Source organism: Podarcis tiliguerta, assembly GCF_965153285.1.
Source record: "Podarcis tiliguerta genome assembly, chromosome: 1".
NCBI classification, from domain to species: domain Eukaryota; kingdom Metazoa; phylum Chordata; class Lepidosauria; order Squamata; family Lacertidae; genus Podarcis; species Podarcis tiliguerta.
This window is the reverse complement of record NC_139534.1, coordinates 853,954-881,484: the sequence shown is the minus strand read 5'-3', so window position 1 is coordinate 881,484 and position 27,531 is coordinate 853,954. Positions and strand designations below refer to the sequence as shown.

General features: G+C 45.0%; 1 protein-coding gene across 3 annotated transcripts in view; it reads right to left on the bottom strand.

The window, feature by feature from the left end:
• Positions 1-27,531, bottom strand: part of CPS1 (carbamoyl-phosphate synthase 1) — a 196,170-nt gene that overhangs the window by 50,345 nt on the left and 118,294 nt on the right. For all 3 annotated transcript variants that reach the window (XM_083399727.1, XM_083399725.1, XM_083399726.1), the window contains 3 exons: positions 6,203-6,344; positions 3,275-3,340; positions 324-387 (listed from right to left, as the gene is read on the bottom strand). In XM_083399727.1, coding sequence (XP_083255853.1) covers positions 324-387; positions 3,275-3,340; positions 6,203-6,344 — 272 coding nt within the window. The remainder of the gene's footprint in view (positions 1-323; positions 388-3,274; positions 3,341-6,202; positions 6,345-27,531) is intronic.

The following is a 27,531-nucleotide window of genomic DNA, read 5'->3' as shown; positions in this document are numbered from 1 at the left end:
GGTCTGACTGGGGGCCAGTATTCCAAAGCGGAAGGGAGAATCTCATTCACCATCTCTTAATTGTGCTTACATCTATACCAGCACTTTCTAGGTTTTTAATTTGTATTTTTAGAATTAGTCTAAAATCTTTGGCAAAAATAGAAATGGCTTTGGTTCTACATGGACAAAATGCAATGTTCTAGCAACGACACAACGTATATTTTGCATGTGGAATTCTAGGACAATGTGAAACTTTATTGCAGAAGAGGGTGCCTAACACACCTAACACACTTTTACAGGGTCTTCTAGTCTGGAAAGGCAGAGATACTAAAAACAAGATTTACCTATGTGATATGGTCCACAACCCAGCACCATCGTTCCGTGGTCATCAAATTTTACATCATGCTCCTAAAATAGAACACAGTACGCAATGTCATCCAGTATTGTTCTCAGCAGCATCTACTGCGCCCATGAGAAGAAACCATTTATGCCTCGCAGTTCTTTATTTTTAAATTTTTATTACTGGGACTTAACTTTGACCTCATTTAGTTTACTTGAATGCCACTGAATTAAACAGATTTTTAGAAACTCAGATTTACCTTAATTGTAGGACCAATTTAAATATTCTTTTTTTAATAATTGCTTTATTGATTATAAAAAAAGAAAAAACCAGTCAACAAAGAAAAAACCCAAAGGATATTACAAATTACAAAAAATAAATTTCTTACAACACAACTTCTATTATGACTTCTATTCACCCCATCCAGAGTCCCAGGTTTCTTTTGAGTAGCGCACTTTTAATTATCACTCCAGACTTCTCCCAAATTCTTATTTTCAGAAAGTTTTCTGGGTTAATAAAGGGGTCATTCTAAGCCTGCCAGAGAATTCACAATTTTACAATGCACTTTAAGATATTTTCTGTAAATGTCCCACTCTCTAGGGAACTTTTGTTTTGTATTATCTCTAATTCTTCCTGTCATCCTTGCTAATTCTGTGTATTCTAATAATTTCGTCTGCCAGTCCACTTTGGTCAGGGTGGAATCTCCTTTCCATTTTTTGGCTATTAAGATTCTTGCTGCCACTGTTGTGTACAAGAACATCTTCCTCACATTTTTCTGGCATGTCTATACCTATTATACCCAGTAGAAAGGCTTCGGGGGTTTTTGCAAAGGAGATTTAAAACCTCTTTTTGAGCTCATTGTATATTATATCCCAAAATTCCCTTATTTTCTTACAATTCACATGTAAATCATCGTACCCTCTGCCTCTCTACATCTCCAACAAATGCCTGGTTCTATACATTTTTTGCCAATTTTGATGGTGTTAAATACCAATGTTAAAGCATTTTCATGAAGTTCTCTTTCAGGGTATAACATGCAGTACACTTCAAGTCTTCCCTCCATAGTTTTCCCCAGGCTTCCATTGGAATATTATAGCCAAAGTCTCTGGCCCATTGGACCATTTCCAATTTAAATTCCTCCTCTTTGACTTCCCAGTACAGGAGTCGTCTATACATTTTAGAGAGTGGTTTCTCTCAGTTTAAAAATTCTGATACACTCCTGTGAGATGTATTCTGTGTCTTGCTGAAAGGTAGTGGCACGAATAATCACATAATACAGGAAGGAATACACCAATTTAAAGTAGCCTTCTAATCTTACCAACGATTAATGTTGGCTTACAGAATATTGTAGCCATAATGAATGCTTCTAATTAAAGGACACCATTGAAGGTACCGACTCACACCAGTGAGGTCACAGTGCCCTTATCCATTATGCTACTGAGTTTAGAGTCCAAAAGCAAGAGCTATGCCTAAAGAGTCCCATTTATGAAGAGTGGTTCAATTGACTCAGGACCACTGTTTCATAGAAAGTGGAGGATGGAGGTCTGATTTAAAGAGCAAAAGGGCTGCATAGATGAAAAGTGCAGACACCATCACTTGTCTCTGTTTACTCCCTGCAGCCCCACCTCCCTCCAAGCATTTTTGCTCCAGCCAGGCTCACTTCTATCGATCTATCGATCTATAATCGACAGCCAAGTCATATAACAAGTTGAAAAGGGCAACTATAGAAGGACTAAACGGATATCTTGATTTGATTATTTGTATCAATAGTTGAGTAATGCTTCTGTCTAGGAAGGAGCATCTGAAGCTGCCACATTATGTGTCAGACTAAATTATCTCACAGTCTCAGCACAGTCCACTCTGACAATCAAGCCCTTTCCAAGCACCTGCTTCCCCCACAAACCTTTTTAACTGGAGATGTTGGGGTCTGTGAACCCAGGTCCTTCTGCTGGCAATGCAGATGAGTCTTTGGGCCTTTGGTAGCTCATCTGTTATTCACATTATGCTAGCCCAGGAAATGTCCATTATTAAAGGTTATGTAACATGGTCATTTTGCCTGGCCTCAACTTTAGGAGTTTTGTGTATAAAAGTTGTATTGCTACGCCTGTCTGGGAATCTACCCAGCTACTTTCATAACCGCCTCAGCTAAGCATTGTCCTCATTTTTCCTACTGCTTTCACTATGTACTAAGTGACTTTGATTACTGCACTGGCTCTCTGGCCCTTTTGGTTTGTGCCTCATGCTTCAGTGGCATTCAAGAGGTCAGCCTCACCCTCCGTCCTAACCAAACCTCTCTTTCTTTCTTGTAACTCACATCCCAAAAGCTATTTCTAATGCATTGCCCCAATGCCCATAAAGCTGCTCCAAGTAATCACCTACTTCGCATTCATTTTTACAAATTGCCAGGGAGTTAGCATTTTCATTATGCAATTCATTGTCAGTAAGTGGTGTGAAATGGGATGGGACAGAGCTACCCACTGTGCTCAAAACGCATTGCACCACGTAAATTGAATTTGGTAGGGAGAGGTTCAACTTTGCAAGAAGAAGTGGGGGGAGGAGGAAGCTCCCGTCTCGCAAGCAAAACTTGCATTGATTGCTCTCTCATTGGTAGTCCAGAGCAAAGAGAAAAGGCTTCCTGTTTGTTGTTTATAGATGTCGGAACTTAAAGAACAAAACTGTGGCTCTGTGGGTAAGATTTTTCATTGCTTGTATCCCTGCAATGTCTGCTCAAAAGGACTATAACGCTCCCAGCTACACTTTTACTTTCTCAATAACAATAGTAGGCAAACATTTCCACCTGTACTCCAGTGGGATTATGCCTCTGCCAGCTGTTCTAACCCTTCCCTGAGCTATCCCTGGAGTGAGTGAATTTGAGTTGCAAGGTCAATAGATAGTAATGGGAGAAATTGCATCATAATACTCTGCAGCTATACAGAAGTAAACAATAGCACTTACCTGACCATTATATGTGACATAGAGGTAATTAGTTACAGCAGGGTATTCTCCTGCCAGTGTGTCAATCTGCAGAGGAAGGGAAGAAATGGTAAATGTGAACACAAAACTATTTTCCAGGCCAGGATTTCATGCTTCACTTTTTCTTGCTTTCCACTCAGTGAGTCTCCAGGCTCACTGCTTTCTCTCTCCTCCCTGCTCAAGTACTTATATAGACAATATACCAGCAACCAGCCATTGAGCATTATTCATCTTACTTTTTAATCCCATATAGAGGGATCTGGTTCACTGGTTCGCCAGAAGCAGCTTAGAAATGCTGGCCACATGACCCAGAAGCTGTACATCGGCTCCCTCGGCCAATAAAGCGGCATGGGAAGCTAAGAGTGAACTAAGCTAAGAGTGTCTAAGAAGAGTGAACCCTTTTCTGTCACAAGCAGAATCACTTTATGAAGGAAAGATTTCCACTGGTCATTCAACTAAAGGACAGGTGGCACTCATGCATTCTGCCAAGGCAAAGCAGCACAAAATTGACACACCTGCCTAAACTAGTTCAGAATGCATTAAGAAAGCCAGGAGAAAGGGCATATAAACTTGGACAACAGCGATTTAGGGTGCAAAGGGCTCTTCAAGTAATTCAATGATCTTTTTAAAAGAATCGGGGGTGAGGGTGGGGGACAGCTGGCAGAACGTTCATATCAATTTCCCTTAATCGAACACCAAAATGTGAAAATGACTATGGAACACCTATGGAAGCAATTGTGACATTGCCATGAATACCAGATGAACGTATTATGCTCAGCGCTATCACAATGAATACCAAATGAACTTGCAATGATGGGACACTTAAAATAAAGTATTATCCTATAAAAATTTATTGCAGGGAGACAAAAGGAGCCACACGTTTCACGGTCACACAGCACAAAGGGTCAACACCAACTGTTTCCAACCTTCTATATTTTCCTGCTTGAAACCGAAGCAAAGGCAGGTGGTTTAATCCAATGCAAGTTGGAGAAGGAAGGTCTCACTCGCACAACTTCCCAAGGATGTTAAGTGTGGATGAGGGTGGAAATACAGCAATGAGTTTCTGCTATGTATGTTACACTAGCATTAACTCTTAACAATTTGGGAGGAATAAAATGAGAAAGTTACTTCTAAGAAACTTAAAGCATTTCTCTTGGTGAAGTCAAACTGCTGCGGCTGCTGTGGCTGCAGAGACTGGTAGCTCGTAACTGTTGCCTCCTGCACTATTTAGCAGCACTGAAGCAACTTCCCCGGGGCTCAAGTGTTGCCTTGTCTATGCCAAAGAAATACCACTGCATCCCTGGCCGCTAAACAAAGAGAGCCCACTGTTTCCTCAAAGTGCAAAGCTGCCCTCCAGCTAACTGGGGAATGGGGTGTGTGTGTGTGTGTGAAACTTTTCTGCTGCGGCAGGGTCAGCTTCAAAAACTCCCAGTCAGAGCCAAAGTGGACAAAGTCACAGAAGAAACCTGCAGCCTCAACATTCATAGGCAGGCATTGCTAGGCACTTACATTGTGGTTTAGATCCCAGCTGGTCATCTGCCAAAGATTCTTTAGTTTTGATTCTCGCATTGCAGGGGACTGCATTAGGTGACCCTCAGGGTCCCTTCCAACTCTGCAATTCTATGATGCTGTGGTGCTATGAATTAAGACCAAGGAATTTCTCTTGTGGTCTCAGGAAAACCACTGGCTCTTGTTCATATCTACCTCATAGGAAGGATGTAAGCCAGGCATGGCCAGACTTGGCCTCCAGATGTTTTGGGACTACAACTCCCATCATCCCTAGCTAACAGGACCAGTGGTCAGGGATGATGGGAACTGTAGTCCCAAAACATCTGGAGGGCCAAGTTTGGCCATGCCTGATGTAAGCTTAAACTTCCACCCAAGAGACCTAATTCCCCCAAACCACGCCCACCTGCCTCACACCTGATGTCAGATGTGGGACAGGTGAAGATATGGCTGCAAAGGAACAAAGGGACTGCCTAATGTTCCTCAGCAAGAAGGGCTCCCCCTCAGCACATATCAACTGACCAGTGCTGAAAGGGTCCACCAGTCAGAGGTGGCCTGTGGGGTGAGGAGAAGAAAAGATCTGGACAGCTAGCTAGACCCAGTTCACCTCCCTGCTCTGTTATGAATTCTGCAGGTGCCGCCATAGACAGGCAAGAAATAAATAAGCTGTGTTAATAGGCAAAGTCATGGAGGTGCTGGAGCCTCAGGGCACCTTCCACCAATGCCTGCCGACTGCTTCTCCAAACCCTCAGACAAAATGAACACATGGTAAGCATAAACGACTAGTGGAAAAGGTAACCATTGATTCTATAGCCTCAAATTTTCCTTGCTTGTCTCCAAGGAAGTCATCAGGATTCTCCACAGTCACAGCTAACATGGGACTACTTTTCCAAGTGATGAGCAGTGTGTGTAGTCAGGATCTCAGTTTCTCATCTGTAGAATGGAAACAATGTTGCCTCCCTATCTCAAAAGATTAATTTCCACAATGATGAAGCAGATGTGTGTGTAATTATACTAGGGATGCTTCCATGATTATGAAACAGCTGTGTCAGTAATTATACTAGGGATGCTTGAGGAATTTGATTTCTGTGAATTTTGATGCAAACCGAGCTCTTTTGCCCCTCCCAGATTAACATGCCATTGGAATGCAGCTATCCTGGGGATCCTATGCTTTTCAAAAGTTTGTGACGCAGCTAAAAATAAATGATAATCCAAAGATAAATTTAAAGTGCTAAAACACATTTAGAAAAGCATACAGAATATGTGTTTAAATACAAATTTCCACATGAACCTTTTAAAGAAATCACCTTTATGCAGCAACACGGTGAAATGGACTTATAAATGACCACCTGTGAATCTGACACAAACCAGAGACAGACTGAACTCTCGATTCGCAAGTTATACCTGTTTCACCCAAGGTGTGACGTTCTTCCTGAGTCTCAGGTCCCTGCTCTGCGCTTCAGTCACTCCAAGACATTTCCCAATCTGCTTATCTGAGAAGCCGATCTGCTTCGCTCTCCTCAGGCTCTCCTCTGGAATCGATTCACTAGGATGAATACAAAAAGAATTGTTATGAATACCACATATTTCATGTTCTTGAGTATTGTCTGCATTTAAAGAGGGGGCAGATTGGAGAGGGACGAAAGTACTCAGTGCTAGTACGCAGTTTGAATGTTAAGTGTAGGAACCCAAAGTTCAAACCCCACATTTACCTATAAATCCCCTGGGGTAGCAGGAGGCAAGGACCTCTTAGTGATACAACTCTGGCTCCCCATAAATTATTGTGAATTTAAAGTACTCCATGAAAGTGTGGAATAAAAAATAAAAATAAAAATAATTGGCTGGTAATAATGGACTTACCCGGCACCAAAATCGTAAACATTTGTCTTTTGAGGTCAAATCTGACATTCAGCCGTGCCAACAGACCCATCAAAACTCCCCAGCTACTTGCCACAAACACTTAATTGTCACAAAGAGTCATTAGATTGCAATGTTATACTCTCCACAGAGAGTACACAGAGATTATAATTACCACTCATGTTACCCTCCTGAAACATTTTATTATTATTTATTAACAATATAAACAAACTTTGTAAAATAATAAAGAAAAACATTCATAAAACATCACAACATACAAAAATCCAATTCATATAGCGTGTTCTCCTTCATGGTGTTGCGGTGGGGGCCGCCAGGACACTCCAAAGTTGGGGGCGGGCTAATTGATCGTTGGCCACTGATGCGATTGGGGCTTCCCTTGTTGTTGGGAAGAAGTTAATATTGCCATTTGTTGATTGACAGCCAGAAATGCTAAAACTCCTTGCACAAGGCTAGGGCTTCCTCTTTGCGCCCGTGCATCGGATTGATCACAGCGAGACGGTTGTATTTTGCTACAAATTACCTTGTGTCTTTGGCCTGCTTTAATTGCGTTAGCTTATATTTAATTGATATTTTAGTCCTATTAAATTTCCTTTTTCCGTGTAATATTTTCTTTTAATTTTACTCTGCTTTCCCACCCCCCTTTGGTCTTTATTTCCCCCCTACTCTCCCCCCCCCCTTTAGCTTACCTTAACGTTGGGTCTTCTAATTTGGTGGCAGGCCTCTCCAAGGCCTGTTTTCTTTAATCATTGCCCCGGCTGCCCCTTTTCTGCCAGTCCCGGATGAAGGGTGGGCCTGGCTGAGGGTGCAGCAGCCTCGGCCTGGCCTTGGGCGGCCGTTTTTTAGGCCTTTCTCGGCGGCGCTTGGTGCCGCACTGCGGCGGGGGGTGCCTCCGGCTTTGCCAGGCCCTTATGAGGCCTTGCCGTGAGCTCCCCCCCCCCGCCCTATTATTTAAAGGGCTGCTTTCGGCCTTGTTAGCCTGGCAGGCCTTCCTAGTGTCTGCCAGGGCTGCAGGGAGGCAGGCGCGGCCTAATTGGGGCCTGGGAGCAGGCCCCGTTGTGATCGCCACCTTCCCTGCTTCTTTTTGGCGGGAGCGCCATTTTTGAGGCCTTGTTTGCTCTCATAGTTTACTGCAGCGCTTGTTTTTATTGCATTATTTTAGGCTGACAGTGGCCGCTCTGAGCATTGCAGCCTGTGTAATTTAATTGTAAAGAAAATGTTTTAGAGACAAGCCATTGTGGCTTAGTGGCTAGAGTGCAGGACTAGGTCCTGGGAGACAGGGTTCATATCCCTCACTTAGCCATTGTTATAACAAAACAAATCAAAATAAATTTGGGTTTCTTGAGGGGATGCTTCCCTCTAAAAGGGCAAGCAGGGGTACCTGGACAGGCGGTGGGCTGCCTCAAGTCTGTTATCTCATTGGAAACATTTTATGTCTGGCCTAGCAGGTGATCCTAGGGCTTTGCTCAAGAATTCGATGGCCTCTGGCAGCGATTTCCAGCCTGAATAGCGTCCCCATGTGGTGCACAAAGCATTGGTTTCACTGGTTCCTCATATTATTTAGTTTTTTGCAGACTATGGCAGGGCCTTTGCAGATGCTTCCAGAGCTTGCCTCTCCTGCAGAGGATGTTTTGCTGATGCCCCAGGTGCCTTCTTCTGGAAGAAAGCTTCAGAGGCGGCGATCCAGGAGGGGAGGGCAAAGAAGAGCAGAGATGATGCTTATACTTCCTCACAGGTGTTTCATCCCTGGGCTCTTATGACGATTCAGACGTCACCTTGGACCTCTATGGGGTCAGGGTGAGGCTGTCCCGGGTCTTTAAGGATCATCCTGGTTAGCTCAGCAGGTCAGCACGTGGTGCCAGTAATGCCTAGGTTGCAGGATTGGTCCCTGTATGGGACAGCTGCATGCTCCCCCATCGTTCTAACTGGACAGAAGCCGGGTTGCAGGGGGCCGGGCAGAGGGCCTTCTCAGTGGTGGCACCTGTCCTGTGGAGAGCCCTCCCACCAGATGTCAACTACCAGTCTTTTAAAAGACATCGGAAGGCAGCCCTATTTAGGGAAGCTTTTAATGTCTGATGCATTACTGTATTTTAATATTTTGTTGGAAGCCACCCAGGGGAAGCCCAGCTAGATGGGTGGGGCTTTATTTATTTATTTATTATTAGGGAGTGGACTAGAAGATTGTTGGTGTCCCTTCCAACTCTACGATTCTATAAGTAACAATTCACTATGATGGGAATGTTAGACGTAGGGCTGCCATCATCCCCACAGCTTGCTGGGATCGCAGGGACGGGGACGTGTGGACCACTTGCGCAGCTCCACATTTCAAATGGAAATTCCCTGAGCAGTAGAACCTGAAACTGGTGTGCAGGAAGCTGGCCCGGCGGCAGCTTTGTTGTTTAGGGGTTCTGGACAGTGGCAGCGCTGTAAATTCACACATCTTAGGTGGCAGCACAAGACGCCCCTTGCCCAAATGAGGGCTGGGAGCTGGCAAGCAATAGCTCCTCATCTCTGGCCCATATTCCCATAAAATTATCTCCCTCGAAAGCCTGGCTAAAAGGTTATCTAGAGGGGTCAGCGACTTTGTGCTTGTGGAAAGGGTTTTCTCAAGGTTTAGGATTCCTCTGGCTTTTCAGCCAGCGGCTCGGAATACAGCAAATCAAAAGTCAGTTAGAGAGCCACCTGAGGTAGCCAGAAAGAAGGTCAGGTAGCAGCTTGCATTGGGACATATGGTGGGACCCCTAAGAAAGCCCATATAATTCCATCTGATCCTTATTTATCGCATCCCTAAGGCACCTCAGTGAATGACGCTATCCTTAAGGAATTGTTCCGCGAAGTTCACGTCTTTGGAGCAGGCGGTTGAGCTTACCACAAAATTGGAAGAGGTGCCTTGTTGGCAATATGCTATATTGAATCGGCTGTTAGGCTGCTGCTGGTTCACCCGCGAGATTTTAAGTGGTTGGGCTTTAATTTGGATGGGGCTCCTTATATTAATAAGGCGATGCCGATGGGTTGTGCAATAAACTGTGCAGCACTCGAGTCCTTTAGCGCCTTTCTGGATTGAACAGTGCGAGTCTATACTCATTTAACTGGTGGTACCATTTTTTGGATTATTTTACTGGCTGGTTCATGTGACACCAGCCTCTGGGTAAGCTTGCTAGACATCCGTTATTCCCTCTGAGGAGCTGGGTGTTTCATAGGCAATGGATGGGACCCCCTCTTAATATTTGGGGGTTAGCTGGATACCGTTGCTCAAACATCTGCTTGCCTGTGGGGAAGCTGTTTGCCTTCAAGGAAGTTATCTTGTTATACTTCTTCTGAAGCAAGTGTTGCTTTGTCAAATCCTATCATTCGCTAGGTCAGTTAAATTAATTTTGCATGCAGATTGGTTGCCCCAGGCCACCCCTTCCATTCCCACTTGGCCAGGCTGCCTGTGGCCCGAGGTCCCCTTACCTTCGTGTACGCTTACCAAGTGAGGGGGAAGGCGGATCTCATGCGGTGGTTGCAGTTCCTAAATGGATGCAATAGTAGTTCACCATGGCAGGATACCTTGAACCTGCACAGCGATTTTCAGGTTCATGCTGATGCTGCTGGATCTTTGGCCTTTGGTTTTTATTTCAGGGGCTGTTGGTGTCCAAAGCCATGGCCTCAAGCCTGGTGTGGTGAGGCTGTCATGTGACCTAACTTTGCTTGAGTTTTCCCCATTGTAGTAGCAGTTCACATCTGGACCGAGGAGTTCAGTGACCGTTGGATCTGCTTTTGGTCTGATAACCAGGCAGTGGTGAGCATCTTGGCAGAACAGTCCTCACGCTCCAGCAGAGTCTCCGCCCCTCCGCTCACGCTTTTGAGCTGCACTGCTTAAGGTTTAATATTGTGCTTGCTGCTCACCTGATTATGGGATCCTCTAATGATATTGCTGACTCTATCCCATTTTTAGATGGAGTGCTTCAGATCCTGGGCTCCAGACTCTCAGCTATTGCCGGACTTTTCCGGACCACCTGTTGCACTTTGGCAACAATTAGTAATTACAGGGAGTAGCAGTTTCCATTCCCCTTCTGCTTTTAGCTCTTATGAGAAGGCCTGGATGGATTTCTTAGGGTTTAGTTGACAGCCCTTGGCCATTCAGAGGAACTTGCCCCCATCCGCTGAGCAGATCCTGCAGTATTTGGTCCACCTGCTGCAGATTGAATGTGCTGTTAAAACTATCAGTATTCAGTCCGCTGCAATGTCTGTTATAGTAAAGCTTTAATTTGCAGAGACCCTTGTATAAAGTCTGTTGTGCGCAGGGCCTTGGAAGGTTGGAATAGGCTCGAACCTCATACGACAGTGGGCAGGAAGTCGGTCAGTTTTTTACCTATGCAGTATCTGCAACAAGTTATAACTTGTCTGCTGGTTAAAGATCAAGGCGAGACTCCTTTCAGTATTCCATTGCATTTTTGGTGCACTGAGGGTTGGGGAAATTGTGTTGGAGCCAGCACGGGGCTGAGAGTCTGGAGGCTTATTGCTTCAGGACTTTTCCTTATGTGCTTTGGAGCTGGTCATTAGAGTTGGGAACTCTAAAACAGACCTAGTGGGCAGGAGTGACACCATCAGGCTTCCCCTCACAGGTGAGGAGGGCCTTTGCCCGGTTATGGATACCAGAAATATTTGGCTTTTCGTTCCCCTGGGGGCTGGCCTGCTCCCAGTCCATGAAAATGGGTTCCCATTAGCCAGGCATCAATGTGCTTACATCATGCACCAGTTATTATGGCCTGCGACTTGCCTACCGCTGAACACGCCTCATTCCTTCCGAATAGGGCTGCTGCGAAGGCTGCACACTGGGGGCCTGTCAGTAGACAGGATTGTGAATACGGGTCATTGGAAGTCTGATGCTGACAAGGGTTACATCAGGAAGTGTCACCAATGATGTCTGTGCTGATGCCTGTCTGTTATTTTCTTTCTTCATAGGAGCAGCTGTGCACATTTGGATTGTCGGTCACAGCATTGTACACTGGGCTGGCAAGCGCGCTGACGAGTCTCGACTGGGGCGCCATGTCAGTCTTCCTGCCCATGTGAACATATACTGGGTATCCAGATGCGGAATGCTTTGGGAGGAGTTCCTTCCTTTGGTGCGGTCGAGTGTGACCTGTGCAGGTCCTCCCGCAGTGCTAGTGGTGCAGCTGGACGAGAATGACTTGCCGTCTTCTTACAGCATAAGTTTGCATTCCTACATGCAGGAGGACTTGGATGAGTTGGTGGCAGCTCTCCCTGGACTCAAAATAATTTAAGGCATTGGTTCAAGGTGGTCTGGAGGGGGGTCGGAGCACCTGTCCCCTCCAATGCGCAAAGGTAATCCTTTAAAGGAATCCAAGGATTCGCCATGCTTTTGTCGACCCCTTTCGAGGGGTAGGGCCACGCAAGGGTCCCTGGAGCATTTGGGGTGCACTTGAGTCTGATCCTGGTTCATTGCTCCCCCACGATGTTTGCTTGTACTGACGGTATGGTGGGGCCCAGTCGTCAGTGCTGCCCTGCTGCGGTCAGGTGCAGATAGTCGGAACCAATGCCTAGACAAACTACCACCGAGCAGGCCAGAAAGCATGTTAATAAGGCGGTGGAAAATAAAATAAAATAAAATAAAATAAATAAATAAAATAACCAATAAAATAAAATAGGTCCTTGCTTTAGGTGGTTCTGTGATATTGCACCCTGCTATTTCCTTCAAGGCTGTTGCCCTCTTTAGGGCAGATGGGGTGCATCTTTCCCCTATGGGGAACGACACCTGTCCCCCGTGGTGGGGGCAGATAGTCGCAACCAATGCCTAAGCAACCACTCACAAATATGTATTTCAATAAAGTTGTGGCCAAAATTATGCCAAAAACCTTAAACAAAAAATTCTGTGTGATGTGTGAGTTATTGGGGTGGCCCTGGGGACCTCGACACGCAAATATATAAAACAAGAGTACAAACACTATATTTACCTAGCAGCTTCAAAACACCCCTGACATCTTTAACTATGCATGATTTTGACCCAGCTATGTCCTCTGAGATGGTTGAATCTATTCCAATACTAGCAAAACTTATCCATTATCCTAGTATTTTCCATATTTCTCCCCCTCATCCCCAACATGCATCATCTTCCAGACACACGGAAAGAGGTTCTCTCTGCAGTAACCTTCACTGGATGGCTGTGTCCACCTTCGGACACCACCCATTTGGGCATGGTTGCCAAACACCTGCAGCTGCTCCCATACAGCTCCTGATGACATGCGCAAGCTCTGTGTGGTCATGTGACACACTACATGCCTGCCCCATCAGGTTATGTATGAAGTGGGCCTGTGTGTGAACTACACAAGTATTTTGCTGAAGAAGCATATTGTGCCAGGCAAAGCCCCCATCGTCTTGGTGCCTATGAAGGTTTCAACCTCCAGTTAGCCCACTGCCATTTTAAATTTTCCAACACAAATCATGCACAGCTGTGCGGCTGGCTGTATAAACCCACAAGAGTCAGCGTGTCACTGTCAGTAAGCTAAGGGCTTGGATGTGAAAGATGGATATGAACGAGTTCAGTGCTAACGGCTTCTTAAAGTGTGAAATGTATTAGAAGTGCTTAATTCTGGCTGAATTGTGCTTTACTTCTGTCCCCCCCCCCCACCTCCATTCACCCCCACCTTTTCAGAATGGAGGGTTTTTTGTTATTTAACCTTCTATTTGTGCTTGTTACAAAGATTTAAAGCTTAAGGCCAATTCTCCACCAAAAATGTGCATACAAATCGGTGGCATTCCCACATTGAACACAGCCTCAGGTTGCAACCTGTTGGTGGACCAATGACTAGAAGCTGTTACTCTCTACAGTTACTTCCAAATGCAAGCAACAGGTGCAAATACTTGGAAGGGCTCCTATTATATTTTTATTCACTTTGCCTTGTCAATCTAAATTTTGGTCTCTCTTCTCATCAGCTTGCTGCCTTGCCATCTTTGGCCTTCTGCTGAACTAAGTGCTTTCCTCCAGCTCTCCTTATGCATTTTTCATCTCCTCAGTTCCTGTTTCTCCTGTGCAAACCACACACCACACATACCTATTTCTTCTATGGCCTCTACCCATCACTCTGATAAACCTTCTGCCTCTGTTCAGTTTATTGGCAGCTCAGCTTTAGTGAAACCACAACAAGCCCCCACCCCTCTGCATAAACACAAACTGCTTTTGGATCTCATGGTTAAGAGCATTATTGGTTAGCTTGCCTAATGCATCAATATCTTTATGTGTAAGCAAGCACTGGCTCTGGACGGAGAATTTGACAAAAACTGTTTTCTGAAAGAGGACCTTTGAATTTATTATGCTACAAGGAGAAGAAAAGCTCCCTTGGTCAGGCCAAAGTTCCATGCAACCCAGAATCCCACAGAGGCCAACCAAATACCTCCAAGAAGCATATTCCTTGCACAATGGAGTGGGAATGAAAATGTCAGGGAACGTTTTTAAAATGGCAATATAGGGAAATGTGCCAAATGAAACAAAGGTATGCAAAAGTGCCTGCAGGAGAGATGCTCAGGCCAACCTTTTGCAATCTGGAATGGCTGGACTTTAATGAAGCATGTCAGAAGGTTGGAAAATGAAGGCTAGAGTTCCTTGCTCTGGGCATCCAGAAGCAACAGCATTGTGGGGGGGGCCACTAGGTGGCGCGTTGGAAGATGGCCAACAATAACATCTCTCTGACCCATACGAGGTATTAAGGGGCTGCTATGGGAAGTAGGCAGCCTTCCTAAACCCCCCCAAGGGCATGGGGGGGCCTGCCCTGCCAGCGGTGTTCACAATGCACCCCCTGATCCGAGAGACGGGGGTGTGGAACACTTGGCAAAAGCCCTCGATGGATTCAGATCTTCCCGACGCCGATTCCAATCAGCGCGTGCTAGTTGCTTCAGTCTGGAATTATAATTGGACTAATTGGCAATGACGGATCGGAAGAAAGACTGAAGCACATATATCAAGTAAGGCTCGAGATAAGGACTGCTGACTAATGCATCTCTGTGACCGGGAGCGACGGATGGATAAGTAAATCTCTTGATGAATTACCACCATGAAAACGTAAGGCTGGAACGAAGGGGGGGGTGGAGGAAAAAACCCTCTTAAATTCCTTTATATGACATGACTACAATAACCCTCCACCCCAGAAAGAAACAAGATCGTTGCGTTTTAAATAACATAAACAGAACTTTAAAACTGTGTGGGGAAAGGATTACAATACGAGAAGATTGAAAGGCGAGAAGGAGGAAAATTCTTATGACGCAGTTAAAAAAACATGGCGTCTCGCAAAGACAGGCTAGCAGGAGAACAGACGAGGGGGAGGAGATTCAGGAATTCGGAAAAGAAAGAAGGCTGGAATGCAAGTTTGACCTGACAGAGCCCCCGATATCGCCTGATTTATGGCTAGCCTGGGAAAAATAATGGACCGACCGAAGACTAACAGAGGTCGCTCCTGAATAATATGAGTTTGGCAGAGCATACCCACACAGAGACGCTAAATCTTCAATCTGTTTGTGAAAACCATCAGAGATCGCAAAGAAAGGAATAAATGATAACAACAAGAAGAGAAAGAAGGTAATAAAGATCTATCCGAATCGAACTGGATGGAACTGTCTAATAAAAGCAGCAAATAAGTGATGTCTGGAGTCATCCGGAATTTTGGACTCGTGCTGAGCTTGATATATGGGTACCCCCCAAAAAATTTTAAAATTTGGCTGTAATAATTTGGAATTAATGTGATTTGAACAATGTGATGTGATTGGCCTATCAATAAAAAATTATTATAAAAAAAAAAAAAAACAGAAGCAACAGCATTGTGTTCCTTTGTAAAAGCATCAAAGGGCTACTGGAAGTCTATGGAATATACTATGATAAAACCAGTGTTGGTCTTGGTTAACCTTGATCTTGGGAGGCTAAGCAGGACCAAGCTCTACTTGCATTTCTTAGAGAGCGTCTTGGAGTATTAGGTTCAACAGAATGGAGATGCAGTTGCTACAAATGGAGTTTAGTTGAAGACAGTGTGGTTGTTGAATGTGGGGCTGTACCATTTCAGGCTGCAGCTGGAATGTAAGGAACTGCCTGCCTGGAGTAAATGAGAATCTTCAAGAAAAAGGTTTTGCACAGCCCCTGAAAATTAGCACCCCAAGGTTCTCCTTTTTCCTGAGATGCTAGTTTTCTGGAGGCAGGTTTTTTTAAAAAATAATAATATGTGGGGATATATTCAAATCCCTTCTGCCATTTGAAATGCAACAGCCCCAGATATTGTTTATCTGAACAAGCTTTACGAGGAGCACTTGAAGGAGCTGGGTAGGTTTAGCCTGGAAAAGAGAAGACTGAGAAGAAATATGATAGCCGTCTTCAAATACCTTAAGGACTGTCACATGAAAACATGCTTCCCCCGCTCCTCCTACTCTGGAGGGTAGGACTCGAACCAATGACGACAAAAGCTACAAAAAGGAGATTCCGACTAAACCTGCGGAAAAAACTTTCTGGCAGTAAGTGCCGTTCAGCAGTGGAAGAGACTCCCATGAGAAGCGGTGGGCTCTCCTTCCCTGGAGGTTTTTAAGCAGAGGTTGGAGGGTCATCTGTCCTGGATGCTTTAGCTGAGATTCCGGCATTGCGGGGGGGTGGGATAGATGACACTTGGTAAGATTCTATGATTCTAAGTGAATGATTATTTGCCCATCTCTTTCTTGTGCTTTAACACACTAAAATGAAGTGTACAATTAAAAAAACATATTAAACTTGCTTGCTAGACAGTAAGTAGCTACAAAAAAGAAGACAAAGGGAAAGAAGGTAGGAATAAAAATTAAACTGAATATAGTTTAGAGCAGAGATGGGGAACCTTTTTTGTCTGAAGTCTGCCTTCCAGCAGAGGAGGAGACCAGACCAGGGTAAACCTTCATCAAGCACATTGTATCTACAGGGTTAAGGAAACACCTATAATGAAGAAGAGAAGTCTCCTATTTGATGATTACAAAATATACTTGCCGCTGTATACTATGCGCTATCCTTGAAGCACAGGGCAAGTAAAAAAGGACAGAATTCTTAAAATGATTAAAGAAGCAGGAAACCAGCTGGGAAGCAGTTGGATCATTGCATGTCAAGGAAGTGAAAGGTGTGCTATAAGAGTATAAAGAAATTGCAGAGAAGTGCCTGTCTTTTCAGCAGAAGACAGAGCGCAGGCAGCTGTGCCTCAACTGGCATTTTCAGGAAGGGGGGCAGAGGAACTAAGGCAAACAGTGGTGATAAGAGATTAAGAGCCCAGCTGGCATTGATCAGGGAGTGCTCAAAGATCCCACATGTGAAATTGCTGATCTTCTATCAAAAATATTTAACTTATAGCAGGGGGTTGGAAACTGGCCAATATAATGCCAATTTTTAAAATGTGCCGTCTGGTGGAAACCAGGAAATGGTAGACCACAGAGTGTAATGTCTGTCCCAGGTAAACTGGTAGAAAGTATTACAAAAGGCAAAATTATTAAGGACAAATCTTGCTGAGAAAGAATCGATATGGCTTCCAGAAAAGTAAGCTCTGCCTCACTAACCTTTCAGAGTTCTTTGGAGTGTCAATGGGCAAGAGGATGGCGTCACCAAACTGGACTATGACTACATTAAAAATAGCAAACTTCACCAACAAACCAACTCCTCGAGGCATCATTTATCTGGACTTTGAATAGCTTTGCATAAAGTCTTGCATCTCTTACAGATCACTAACTGGTTAAAAGAACAGGAAACAGACTACATATAAATAAATAATTTATTTGGTTTATTTGCAGAACAAAACTCCCCCCCCCCCACCTTACTCATGCCCTCAAAATCTGCTCCAGAGGGTGGCACTCCAGCAGGAAGATGAGTGGAGCTTTGCTTGCAGAGCACTGAATACAACCAGTGCTATCTTTCTAGAAAAATAGATGTTGAAATTCACCATGAACACCACTGCCTTGTATAATGGCAATGGTGCCCACCTGAGAGGTGCTGGAACTGAGTCTTAACCTGCACCACCTAAAATGCCTGAGTTCAACATTCACAGAGTTTCCATGAAAGCTGACTTCTATGATCTTACCCTCATCTCAGACATGTCTATGACAAATGTACTTGTCTTCCACAGGGCATGTCTTCCACAGAGTTTGAAACTCCCATTGTTCTAGGCGCATTTTGCAACAAGGAATTTCATTAATGCGAGCAGTTTCTGAGCTCTGGGCACAATACTGTGCCAAAAATATCGGATTAAAACTGCTACTGCTGGAAGGAAAGAAGGACATTTTCTTCCTCCACACTTCCAGCCACTCTCTGAAGACTGGAGAAGAGACCCTCTGAAGAATATTAGGGAGGGGGGCAGGGAAAGTATGGCTTTGTTTTTTGCAGTCTACAGATGAGGACTAGACCATGTGAAAAATGAACATAAGATTTTAGCTGCAGTTCCTTCATTTTCAGCTTTGTATATAAAAAGCGTGCCTAGACACTCCGTTGCAGCACCCATAACCTAGTGTTAAGGTGCCATTTAGCTCCTAGCTTTCGTATCTCAGTTTCTAACACTGGTCTTTCATAACAGTCAAGGTGTATTATTCCATCTGTTTTTGCCATTGGGAAATGAGGCATAAGCTGCTCTATGCGGAGTCAGATCATTTGTCCATCTCTCACTCAGAATTGCCTATAGGCTCTCCAGGATCTCAGGCAAGTGGTCTTTTCATACCCTGCTTCCTGTAGTATATAAAACAATGCTAACCAGACAGCAGCAAAAAAATAGGCTGCATGGTTACTGCATGCATCCACACCCATTACCTCAATATCACATTCACTATTCTTTAAAGCACACTGCCCAACACTTCCTTAAGAGGTAATGATAAAGGACCCCTGGATGGTTAAATCCAGTCAAAGGTGACTGGGGTTGCAGCGCTCATCTTGCTTACAGGCCGAGGGAGCCAACATTGGTCCACAGACAGCTTTCTGGGTCATATGGCCAGCAGGACTAAACCGATTCAGGTTCAATGGGACACTGTGACGGAAACCAGAGCACACGGAAACACCGTTTATCTTCCCGCCACAGTGGTACCTATTTATCCACTTGCACTGGTGTGCTTTTGAACTGCCAAGTTAGCAGGAGCTGGGACAGAGCAACGGGAGCTCACCCGTCACAGAGATTTGAACTGCCGACCTTCCAATCGGCAAGCCCAAGAGGTTCAGTGGTTTAGACCACAGCACCACCCACATCCCTATTCCGTAAGAGGACCTTGATCCAACAAAAATGCCTACCAGAACCACCACACCAGAGCAAGCACCCAGTCTCCCGCACACTCGCCACACAGATATGTGTCTGTCGGCAACAGCCCACACCCACCCTGGCTGCTTTTCAGGCCTTCTATAGACCAGATGCCCCAGACGTGTCCGCAGGCACACCTCAAAGTTCTTCCCAACTGTCCTGCACCAATGCTCAGCTGGTAAAGCTGCCATGGAACTAGGGAGGCAGATGGGCTCAGCCCCCCTGTCCCCATAGCCATCCTGCCTGGTTTGACATTCTCTTTTGCACTGGAGATGCCAGGGACTAGAATAATTTGTTATAAATTACACAAATAACTTTATAAACAAATCATTCCCCCCACGTTTTGTTTAAGTAATAACTTTATCAATACAAATAAAGAAATTTCAAGTATGAAAAGTGCATTATTGCAATAATACCTCTTTGCAAGTCCAAAGTCTTGGTTTAGGGTAAAACTATAAAGTGTAAAAAAAAGGAGCAAAACAATCAGTGCCATCTAGTCAGTCAAGGAATCCAGTACCCTTAACCGTGTTGCCTGGTGTGCTACTGGAGGGGCAGGTTTGCATAAGGACGTTGGACTCATCTCCCATTTTATATGTATAAAAAATAGATCTGGTTGTTCATCTTGCTGACGTTAGCAGCTGCCATGAATAGACATTTTCAGGCCTTCTATAGACCAGATGCCCCAGACGTGTCCGCAGGCACACCTCAAAGTTCTTCCCAACAGTCCTGCACCAATGCTCAGGCTGGTAAAGCTGCCATGGAACTAGGGAGGCAGATGGGCTCAGCCCCCCTGTCCCCATAGCCATCCTGCCTGGTTTGACATTCTCTTTTGCACTGGAGATGCCAGGGACTAGAATAATTTGTATCTACAGCATGTGTTCCACGCACTGAGCTGTGGCTCCTCTCAATCGATGCTCTTCAACAGGACGGGTCGACTTATTCAACCAACTGCTCAAAGTGGGAAGGGTAGGGAGAGAGATTCTTCCTGTTCCAGTTTCACTGTGGTCTCTCTCCCCCCCACACCTCCCACATTCTCTGGCCTCCTGAGTACCTTCTCTTAAATTTTATAAACACACACAAATACCCTTCAAAAAGCCTCATAAGGTTAAATTCACTTAATTCCAACCCGTAACTAAATTCAAAGCTCTGACATTCTAAGAGGCAGTGATTAACGTCTTTTATACAGTTCTACTCCCAATATTTGCCTGCACAAAATGACAGTTTGAAGTTTTCGAGCAGGAGAAAAATTGTCTTCCAGCTAGACAATCAACCTTTTTACGCACTGCCATAATCATTTAATGGTTAGGCAGTGCCGCTCACTTCCTAACAAAATGAAGTCTCTCGTGTTTTCCTGTTTATAAACAATATAAACTATTCCCCCTGTGCATTCCCTCCCTCCGTTTTCAGCTGCTTCTAGAGTAGATTTTTGTTGCTGTGGGGTTTTTTTCTTTTTTTGTTTAAAATTCTACCCTGTCATCTCTGAAACTCCATCCACTGACGCTTCTTTTTCAATAATAAATGATAAAAGGAAATGGAATAAATTCCCCTTAATGAGGAAATTTTCACCTGGCACAGAGGAACTGGGGAAATCTATTAACTGACTCAAGGAATGCCTGCAGCATCGCAATTACCCGGGGAGCCAGAACGCTTCAGTACGGTCCTCTCTTCCACTTGACTGGCTTTCATCTGATCTACTGGCTCGTGAGTAATACTAAACTAGCAAGTCTTTGGAAAGCACCCTCTCTAATATGCAACTGAGCAGTCTGCTAACTGAAGGGCTTTGCAAAGTTATTACCACGTAAGGGAGGAGGCACTGCAGAAACAGGCACACCATCAGGTAGTCAAGTCCACACACCCCCTTTAGCAAAGAGGAACGCAGCACCTCTAGGCCATACAGGCACAAGCAAACACCACAGAAGGTATATAATATGAAAGATGCTGCTTGGACATATGGGGCACCTGCTCTTCTCACAGGGACGTATTTCACTGGTTGACGCTGCAGTTCAACAGCCATTCCCTCTCCTGCAGAATCCGTGCCAAACTATCATTCACAGATTTATCATGACAGCTGAACTGGTGCAACTGGAGGTGGTGGTACAGACAGGGCCCAAAGCAGGGGTGAGGAACTATATTCAGCCTGAATTCCCTTCTGGGAATTCTCCAGGGGCCACATATCCACCTCTGCCCTCTGTCCAGGCAAGTAAGAAGCAACTGCACATTCGAGCCAGGCAAACTTACACAAGGAGGGTGTAAAGCAGGCAATGTCAGGGGTGTGGCCTGGGAGGGAGGGTGTCTTGGGGGTCAGATGGAGAGGCCCAGAAAACCACATTTGGCCCAGGACTTGAGGTACCCCATCCCTAGCCTAAAGGATCTAAAACAGAACCTACCTGTGGCACATGGATGCTGCCTCCTTCGGTACAATTCTGCCCGTCTACCTGACTCTTCCTGCTGCTCCTCCTGAGCTCCTTGGGTTCCAGTTAGGTGGAAGAGTAATAGATGTGAAGCAGGGAGGGTGAATGGAAAACGCAAAAACTTCACTTGTGAGTGGAGCCCATCAGAGAACTGTCTTCCCTTGGGTTCAGTCAGGGCCAATCCACATCTACCTTTCCTCTTAAACCTCAATCAAAGCAAACGTTAATCTGCAGAAAACCCAAACTAATGTTTGCTCCAATTCCACTTTAAAGAGCAGGTTTTTGTAGGGAAAACTCAGGGCAAAAAAAATCAAAAAGCACTCAGACTTACAGCATTAAAGTGTAGACTTCTGCCTGGAAAGAGCAGGGCAAAAGGGAAGTGTGGATAAGCCCCAATTGGTGTGATCTATTGACCCATATACAGTGGTACCTCAGGTTAAGTACTTAATTCGTTCCAGAGGTCCGTTCTTAACCTGAAACTGTTCTTAACCTGAAGGACCACTTTAGCTAATGGGGCCTCCTGCTGCCGCCACGCCACCGGAGTACGATTTCAGTTCTCATCCTGAAGCAAAGTTCTTAACCCAAGGTACTATTTCTGGATTAGTGGAGTCTGTAACCTGAAGCATCTGTAACCCAAGGTACCACTGTAGTACCACTTCCTATACCTCTGAAATAGAACTTCCTTTTATCCCTTGAGTTACAAAACCTTGGGAAGGGGCCAAAAATGTAGTCAATGTGGGAATATATGCATGATGACGTAATTTCAGGGCATATATATTAGGAGGCGGAGCAACATGGTTCCAGTATTACAAATGTTCTCAGGGTGTGGATGTAGAGACAAAAACCACAGAACAATGGCAGTTGGACTGAGGTTGCTCAATGCTTATCAGTCCAGTTTGATTTTTAAACTAGAATAGCTGACGGGAAAGGGGGGGGAGCAGGGGGCGAGCATTCCCTCTCCTTTCTTCTTCCTGCCAAGTGTGCTCTTTGGAGGCTCATGTTGGTTCACTCGATTGGTTCTGACGTTTCACAAGCTCTAGAATAAGCTGCAATTACAGTAATGAGATCGGGGCAAATACTGTTTGTCTCCTTGCCTCAAGGAGACAGGTTATAACTGCTTTCGTCTAGAGGAACCTCATTCAAAAGACGACTTGTCAGGATATGTCAGGACCCATTAAAATGGTGGGAGATGTAAACCAACAACAATCCTCACTCTCGTCTCTTTCAGCACACATAGCTATAACTTCTTAGGTCTGGGTCACGTAAACATTTAAAGAAGTTGAAATAATACATTGGAGCCAAACAACACATAAATAAGGCGGAACTGGTGATTTGTGGGAGTAATATAAAGAACAGCAAATAAATATCTCACATTATGCTTCTGTGGGCATTTAATACTTGCTTTTTTTGCACTTCTGTGAAAATGTATTATGTTTAGACGCTTATAAAGTTCTCCCCAGCCGAAGTTCTCCCTAGATATTTGGGTCCCGAGTTACCTGACCTTATGTGCCAAGTGGCACTTCTGAAATTTTCCCATTTTTAATTTCATATTTTGTTTAGATTACTGCACATGAACAGATTGCTAGTCTTCAGTCATGTCCTTTGTATCTTACAGGTTACTGATGCACCTGAGTGACTGTGCAGATTGTGATGCAATTGTGATGCATTCACATGATCAGAACAAGATTCTGTTTGAGCGGCATTTTCATCAATGTGTGCTTGTACATACAAGTAAACTTAGAAGGGGAAAATCTATGAACTGAAAACTGTAGCTGGGCCAATTCTGAAAAGTATTTTAAAAATTCTCCTATTCGTGTGACTAATGTGCATCTATAAAGTCCACACGGGAGTAGCGCTACGGCTGGAGATCCCACCTGCATGCAACAGATGAGGTGTCGTTATTGTGGTGCCTTCCAAATGTTGGTAAACTCCAGCTCCCACTGGTCATGCAGGCTGGAGCTGATGGGAAGTAGAGTTCAACAAAATCTGTTGGGCACAATGTTTGCTATCCCTTCATTAAAGTGCGTGCAAACTGTGTAAGCTTGGCTACACAGTCAGTGGACCTGTCCCCCCCCCCCCATGGGTCCCTGACTGTGCATACAGAGTCTATGTGCACAGTTTATATGCAAACTGGTATATTCTAATAGTCTACCACATATGCATAGTACAAAGTGGGGTCTGACACAAGGATCCCCAAACACACAAATGCATACACGAGAGAGCAAGAGGGGGGCAAATCTATTCAATATACAGCTGTATCAACTGAGCTCAAGTTAAATTGGAAGGCAGGTGAAGTGGAGTACAGCCAAACTATGGAACAGTAATATAATTCAGCCCTAGTGTGAAGGGAGAACTCACATGCACCACACTTCCCAGTAAGATCCATGACCCATATCTGTAACTAGGGCTGGACGTCTCACCATGGGAACTATACATGGACTTCTTTTGCATGTTAATCCAGAAGTACAAAAAGAGGAAGCACATCAGCTGCATTTCCTTCATCTAAACCATGCAAAGACACCCTGAGAGGGATGAATATGGTTAATGAGGCAAAGCTATGCAAATGCCCCCACCTAGTTTTACAGTTCTGTTCCTGTACTGGAGAGCTGGGACCTACATGCAAGAAGGGGTTTCCAACACAACATTCTCTGTTTAGTTCAGTGGGGAAGCAATTCCATGATATTACTTCACTCTTTATGGGAACCGGCTCTCCCTATGACGCTGAATATGCACTAGTTTGGGGCAAAAATACATTAAAAGGCTGCTTTTCTCAATGCTCTGCTTTCAAATACCGCAAGTTTCTGCAAAGGTACATAAATACCTTGGCTTAGGGCTTGTCCGCATTTCACTTTTCCTGCGCCTAGAAAGCATGAGTCCGAGTGGTTTTCCATTTGTTCCAGCCGCCTGAGAAAAAGTTTCTACCCAAATGCGATTTTGGTTTGCTTACGAATTGTAAGGAGTCTCTTACCCACGCAGGTGGCGCTGTGGGCAAAACCTCAGCGCCTAGGACTTGCTGATCGTATGGTCGGCAGTTCAAATCCCCGCGGCGGGGTGAGCTCCCGTCTTTCAGTCCCAGCTCCTGCCCACCTAGCAGTTCGAAAGCACCCCTAAGTGCAAGTAGATAAATAGGGACCGCTTTATAGCGGGAAGGTAAACTGCGTTTCCGTGTGCTGCGCTGGTGCTGGCTCGCCAGATGCAGCTTAGTCACGCTGGCCACGTGACCCGGAAGTGTCTCCGGACAGTGCTGGCCCCCGCCTCTTAAGCGAGATGGGTGTGCAACCCCAGAGTCGGTCACGACTGGCCCATACGGGCAGGGGTACCTTTACCTTTACCTTAAGGAGTCTCTATGGGAGTATATTGTATTTAAAAATGGGGTATCAGAGTTTTTAGGGGGCTAACCAGGTTGGGATAGCTGAGATAGCAGGCTTGTTGGTTTTTGAATGTCTTATGTAGATTTTTCAATTTTGTTGTTCTGTATGGGACAATGACAATAAAGAGTATCGTACTGTATTGTATCATACCTTCCCCAGGAAAACTTGCTTTTTGCCACTGACTTGGAGCAAACGTCAATCCATAGAAAACCCGGTTAACGTTTGCTCCAATTCAGCAGTAAGGATCCAGTTTCCCTGGGCTAAAGCGGCATGACGAGCCCTGAATGTGTAATGGGCCCCTCTAGCTCTCGCAGGGATATTTTCCAATGTTCTAGAAGCTTTGTGCTTCTCATATTTATGGAGGGCTGTGCTGCCTGCATAGATCACAACATTTGTATGCCTTTTGAAAAATGGAAGTGGTACATGGGAATCATGGCGGGTCTTTCACGTGTATGCAGAAGAGAAGCATCAAAAGACGTTGCAAGTGCTCACCCCCAAACAGCCTCCCATGTTGACTGATTCAGTATCTAGATCTATATGTTGTGCACATTACAATTAATTATCATATGGCATTTGGGTTTTAGACAATGACTCATAATTAACAAATATGGAGCTAATTTTAGTTAGGTAAATATCCTAATGTTGTGAGTTAGTGAAACATGATTAGCTATTATATTTTAAGACAACTGATGCTTTGGACAATCTTACTCATGCAACCACAAATGTGCCCCCCCCCCCCTAAATTTAAAACAAAAAGCAACACAGGGAAATAGTGGCTGAACAAAACCGAACATTGAGATTTCACACACACACACACACACACTGAGTGAGCAGGCCCACTGTAAAACCATCTAACTCAGGTCCTTATATAATTCTTTCTTCCCATGTTTTCCTTTTCTTCAGATGAAATAAAAGAAAAAGGATAATTCCTATTAGCTTGCAAACATGTAAAACAGACCAAATTGCAGAGCAAAACCTTCAACCAGCATAATAAGCGTCAGGGCCATGAGTAGCTGGGGGGGGGGGGCTTGTTGGGGGTTTGCCCAGGTGAAGCCTCCAGAGGGGCACCATGGAGGCTCCCAGCCTGCCTGGCTTCCTCCAGCCTTGGCCCCTCCTTGCGGCTCCAGAGTCTAAAAGCATCCTTTGGCAGCTCTAATCTCAGCGTTTGCCTCTTGGATCTCGAGCTGCTGAGCACCGGAGGCAGGGCTTGTCAACCTGGTCCCTCCCGCCCACTAGTGGGCGTTTCAGGATTCTAGGTGGGCACGGTCGGGGGTTCTACGGCACAAGCTGAATCCTCCTTCCATCGAGCACTGGAGGGTGGTAAGGTAAGATGCATTAGTGGGCAGTTGGTATAAAAAGGTTGACTACCCCTGACCGGAGGGATGCTTAATTTTCAAGGGGAAGCAGGAAAACCTGGAGAGGCCAAAGCAACAGTCCCCCTTCCCCTTCCCCTTTCCCTGTGTGTTGTTACAACTATGTGTGTGAGAGAAATTTGGGAGGACATTAATATTAATAAGATGCATGGGGGTTCCAAACTGAGCCTTTGACCTGGGTGTAGGAAAGTGTAGTTTCGCCCCTGATGAGTGCACTTCCTGTGCATTTCAGCCATTTCCACCCATGGGGAGTTAATCTATACAGGAGTATTGGTCTCTCTGGATGAATCATGCACATTAGTTCCCTATATGGAGATTTGGAGTTTATATCTTTTAAACTTTTCTTTTGCAAAGCGCATGTGACACTCAACAGAAAAGACAATGGTCTATTGATGATCCTTTGATCTTTCTTTCATTCCAGTCCACTGCTTTCAGCTAGCAAAGTCTCAATCTAAGGTTTTCCTTCCAGTTCTTATATCTCTGCAAACTGAAGTCCTATTTCCAGAAAGCAAAAATCTATTTTCAAAGTACACCTTTGTGCTCTTTCAAGATATATGGGCACAAAGAATGCCCCCCCCCAAAAAAAGTATTTCCCTCTATTTCCAGAAGCTAGTGTACAACAGAACTTTTGCTACAAACAGGATCGCTTGGACCTGCTTGGCCTTGACAGTTGAAAGCATCAGGGCTTGAAAGGACCTGGCTAGAAAGTCTTGACTGAGTCAAGGAACGAACCGGGCCACCAATCTTACTTCATAGTACAGTGGTACCTCTGGTTACGAATGGGATCCGCTCCAGAGCCCCATTCGCAACCTGAGCAGAACGCAACCCGCATCTGCACATGTCGCGATTCACCGCTTCTGCACATGCGCGTGATATCATTTTGAGTGTCTGTGAATGCGCGAGCGGCGAAACCCGGAAGTAACCCTTTCCGGTACTACTGGGTCACCATGGGACACAACCTGAAAAGATTTAACCCGAAGCATCTTTAACCCGAGGTATGACTGTATCTAGATTTGAAAGCGCCATATTAGGGTTGAACAACAAATGAATAAGCAGTTCCAGAGCTTTTCAGCTCCACTCTTTGTTCAACTATTTTACAGCAAAGAAGGTAACAAAACTGTTCCAGGACTTCTGGCTGCTGGTGAGGGATGGTCCAGCATGACTGAATGGTCCCCCATATTTGTGTGTGGGGGGGGGTGTTTTATAAAACCTTCATTGGATATGGTGTCAGGGAAAAGATTTCTAAGCTTAGCCTTCTCTCCAATGTGCTCGGCCTGTGCCATATGAAAGCCAAAGGGGCCATGCTAGGAATGAAGAAATGAAATTCCAAACCTGAGACTAGCAATGAGGGGTTTATTGGAGCAGCATAACCACCACCGCACCCACATCAGAGGGTGAGGAGAAGGAAATGCCTCTTTGCCGTGGCAGCTCCCAGGCTGGCAC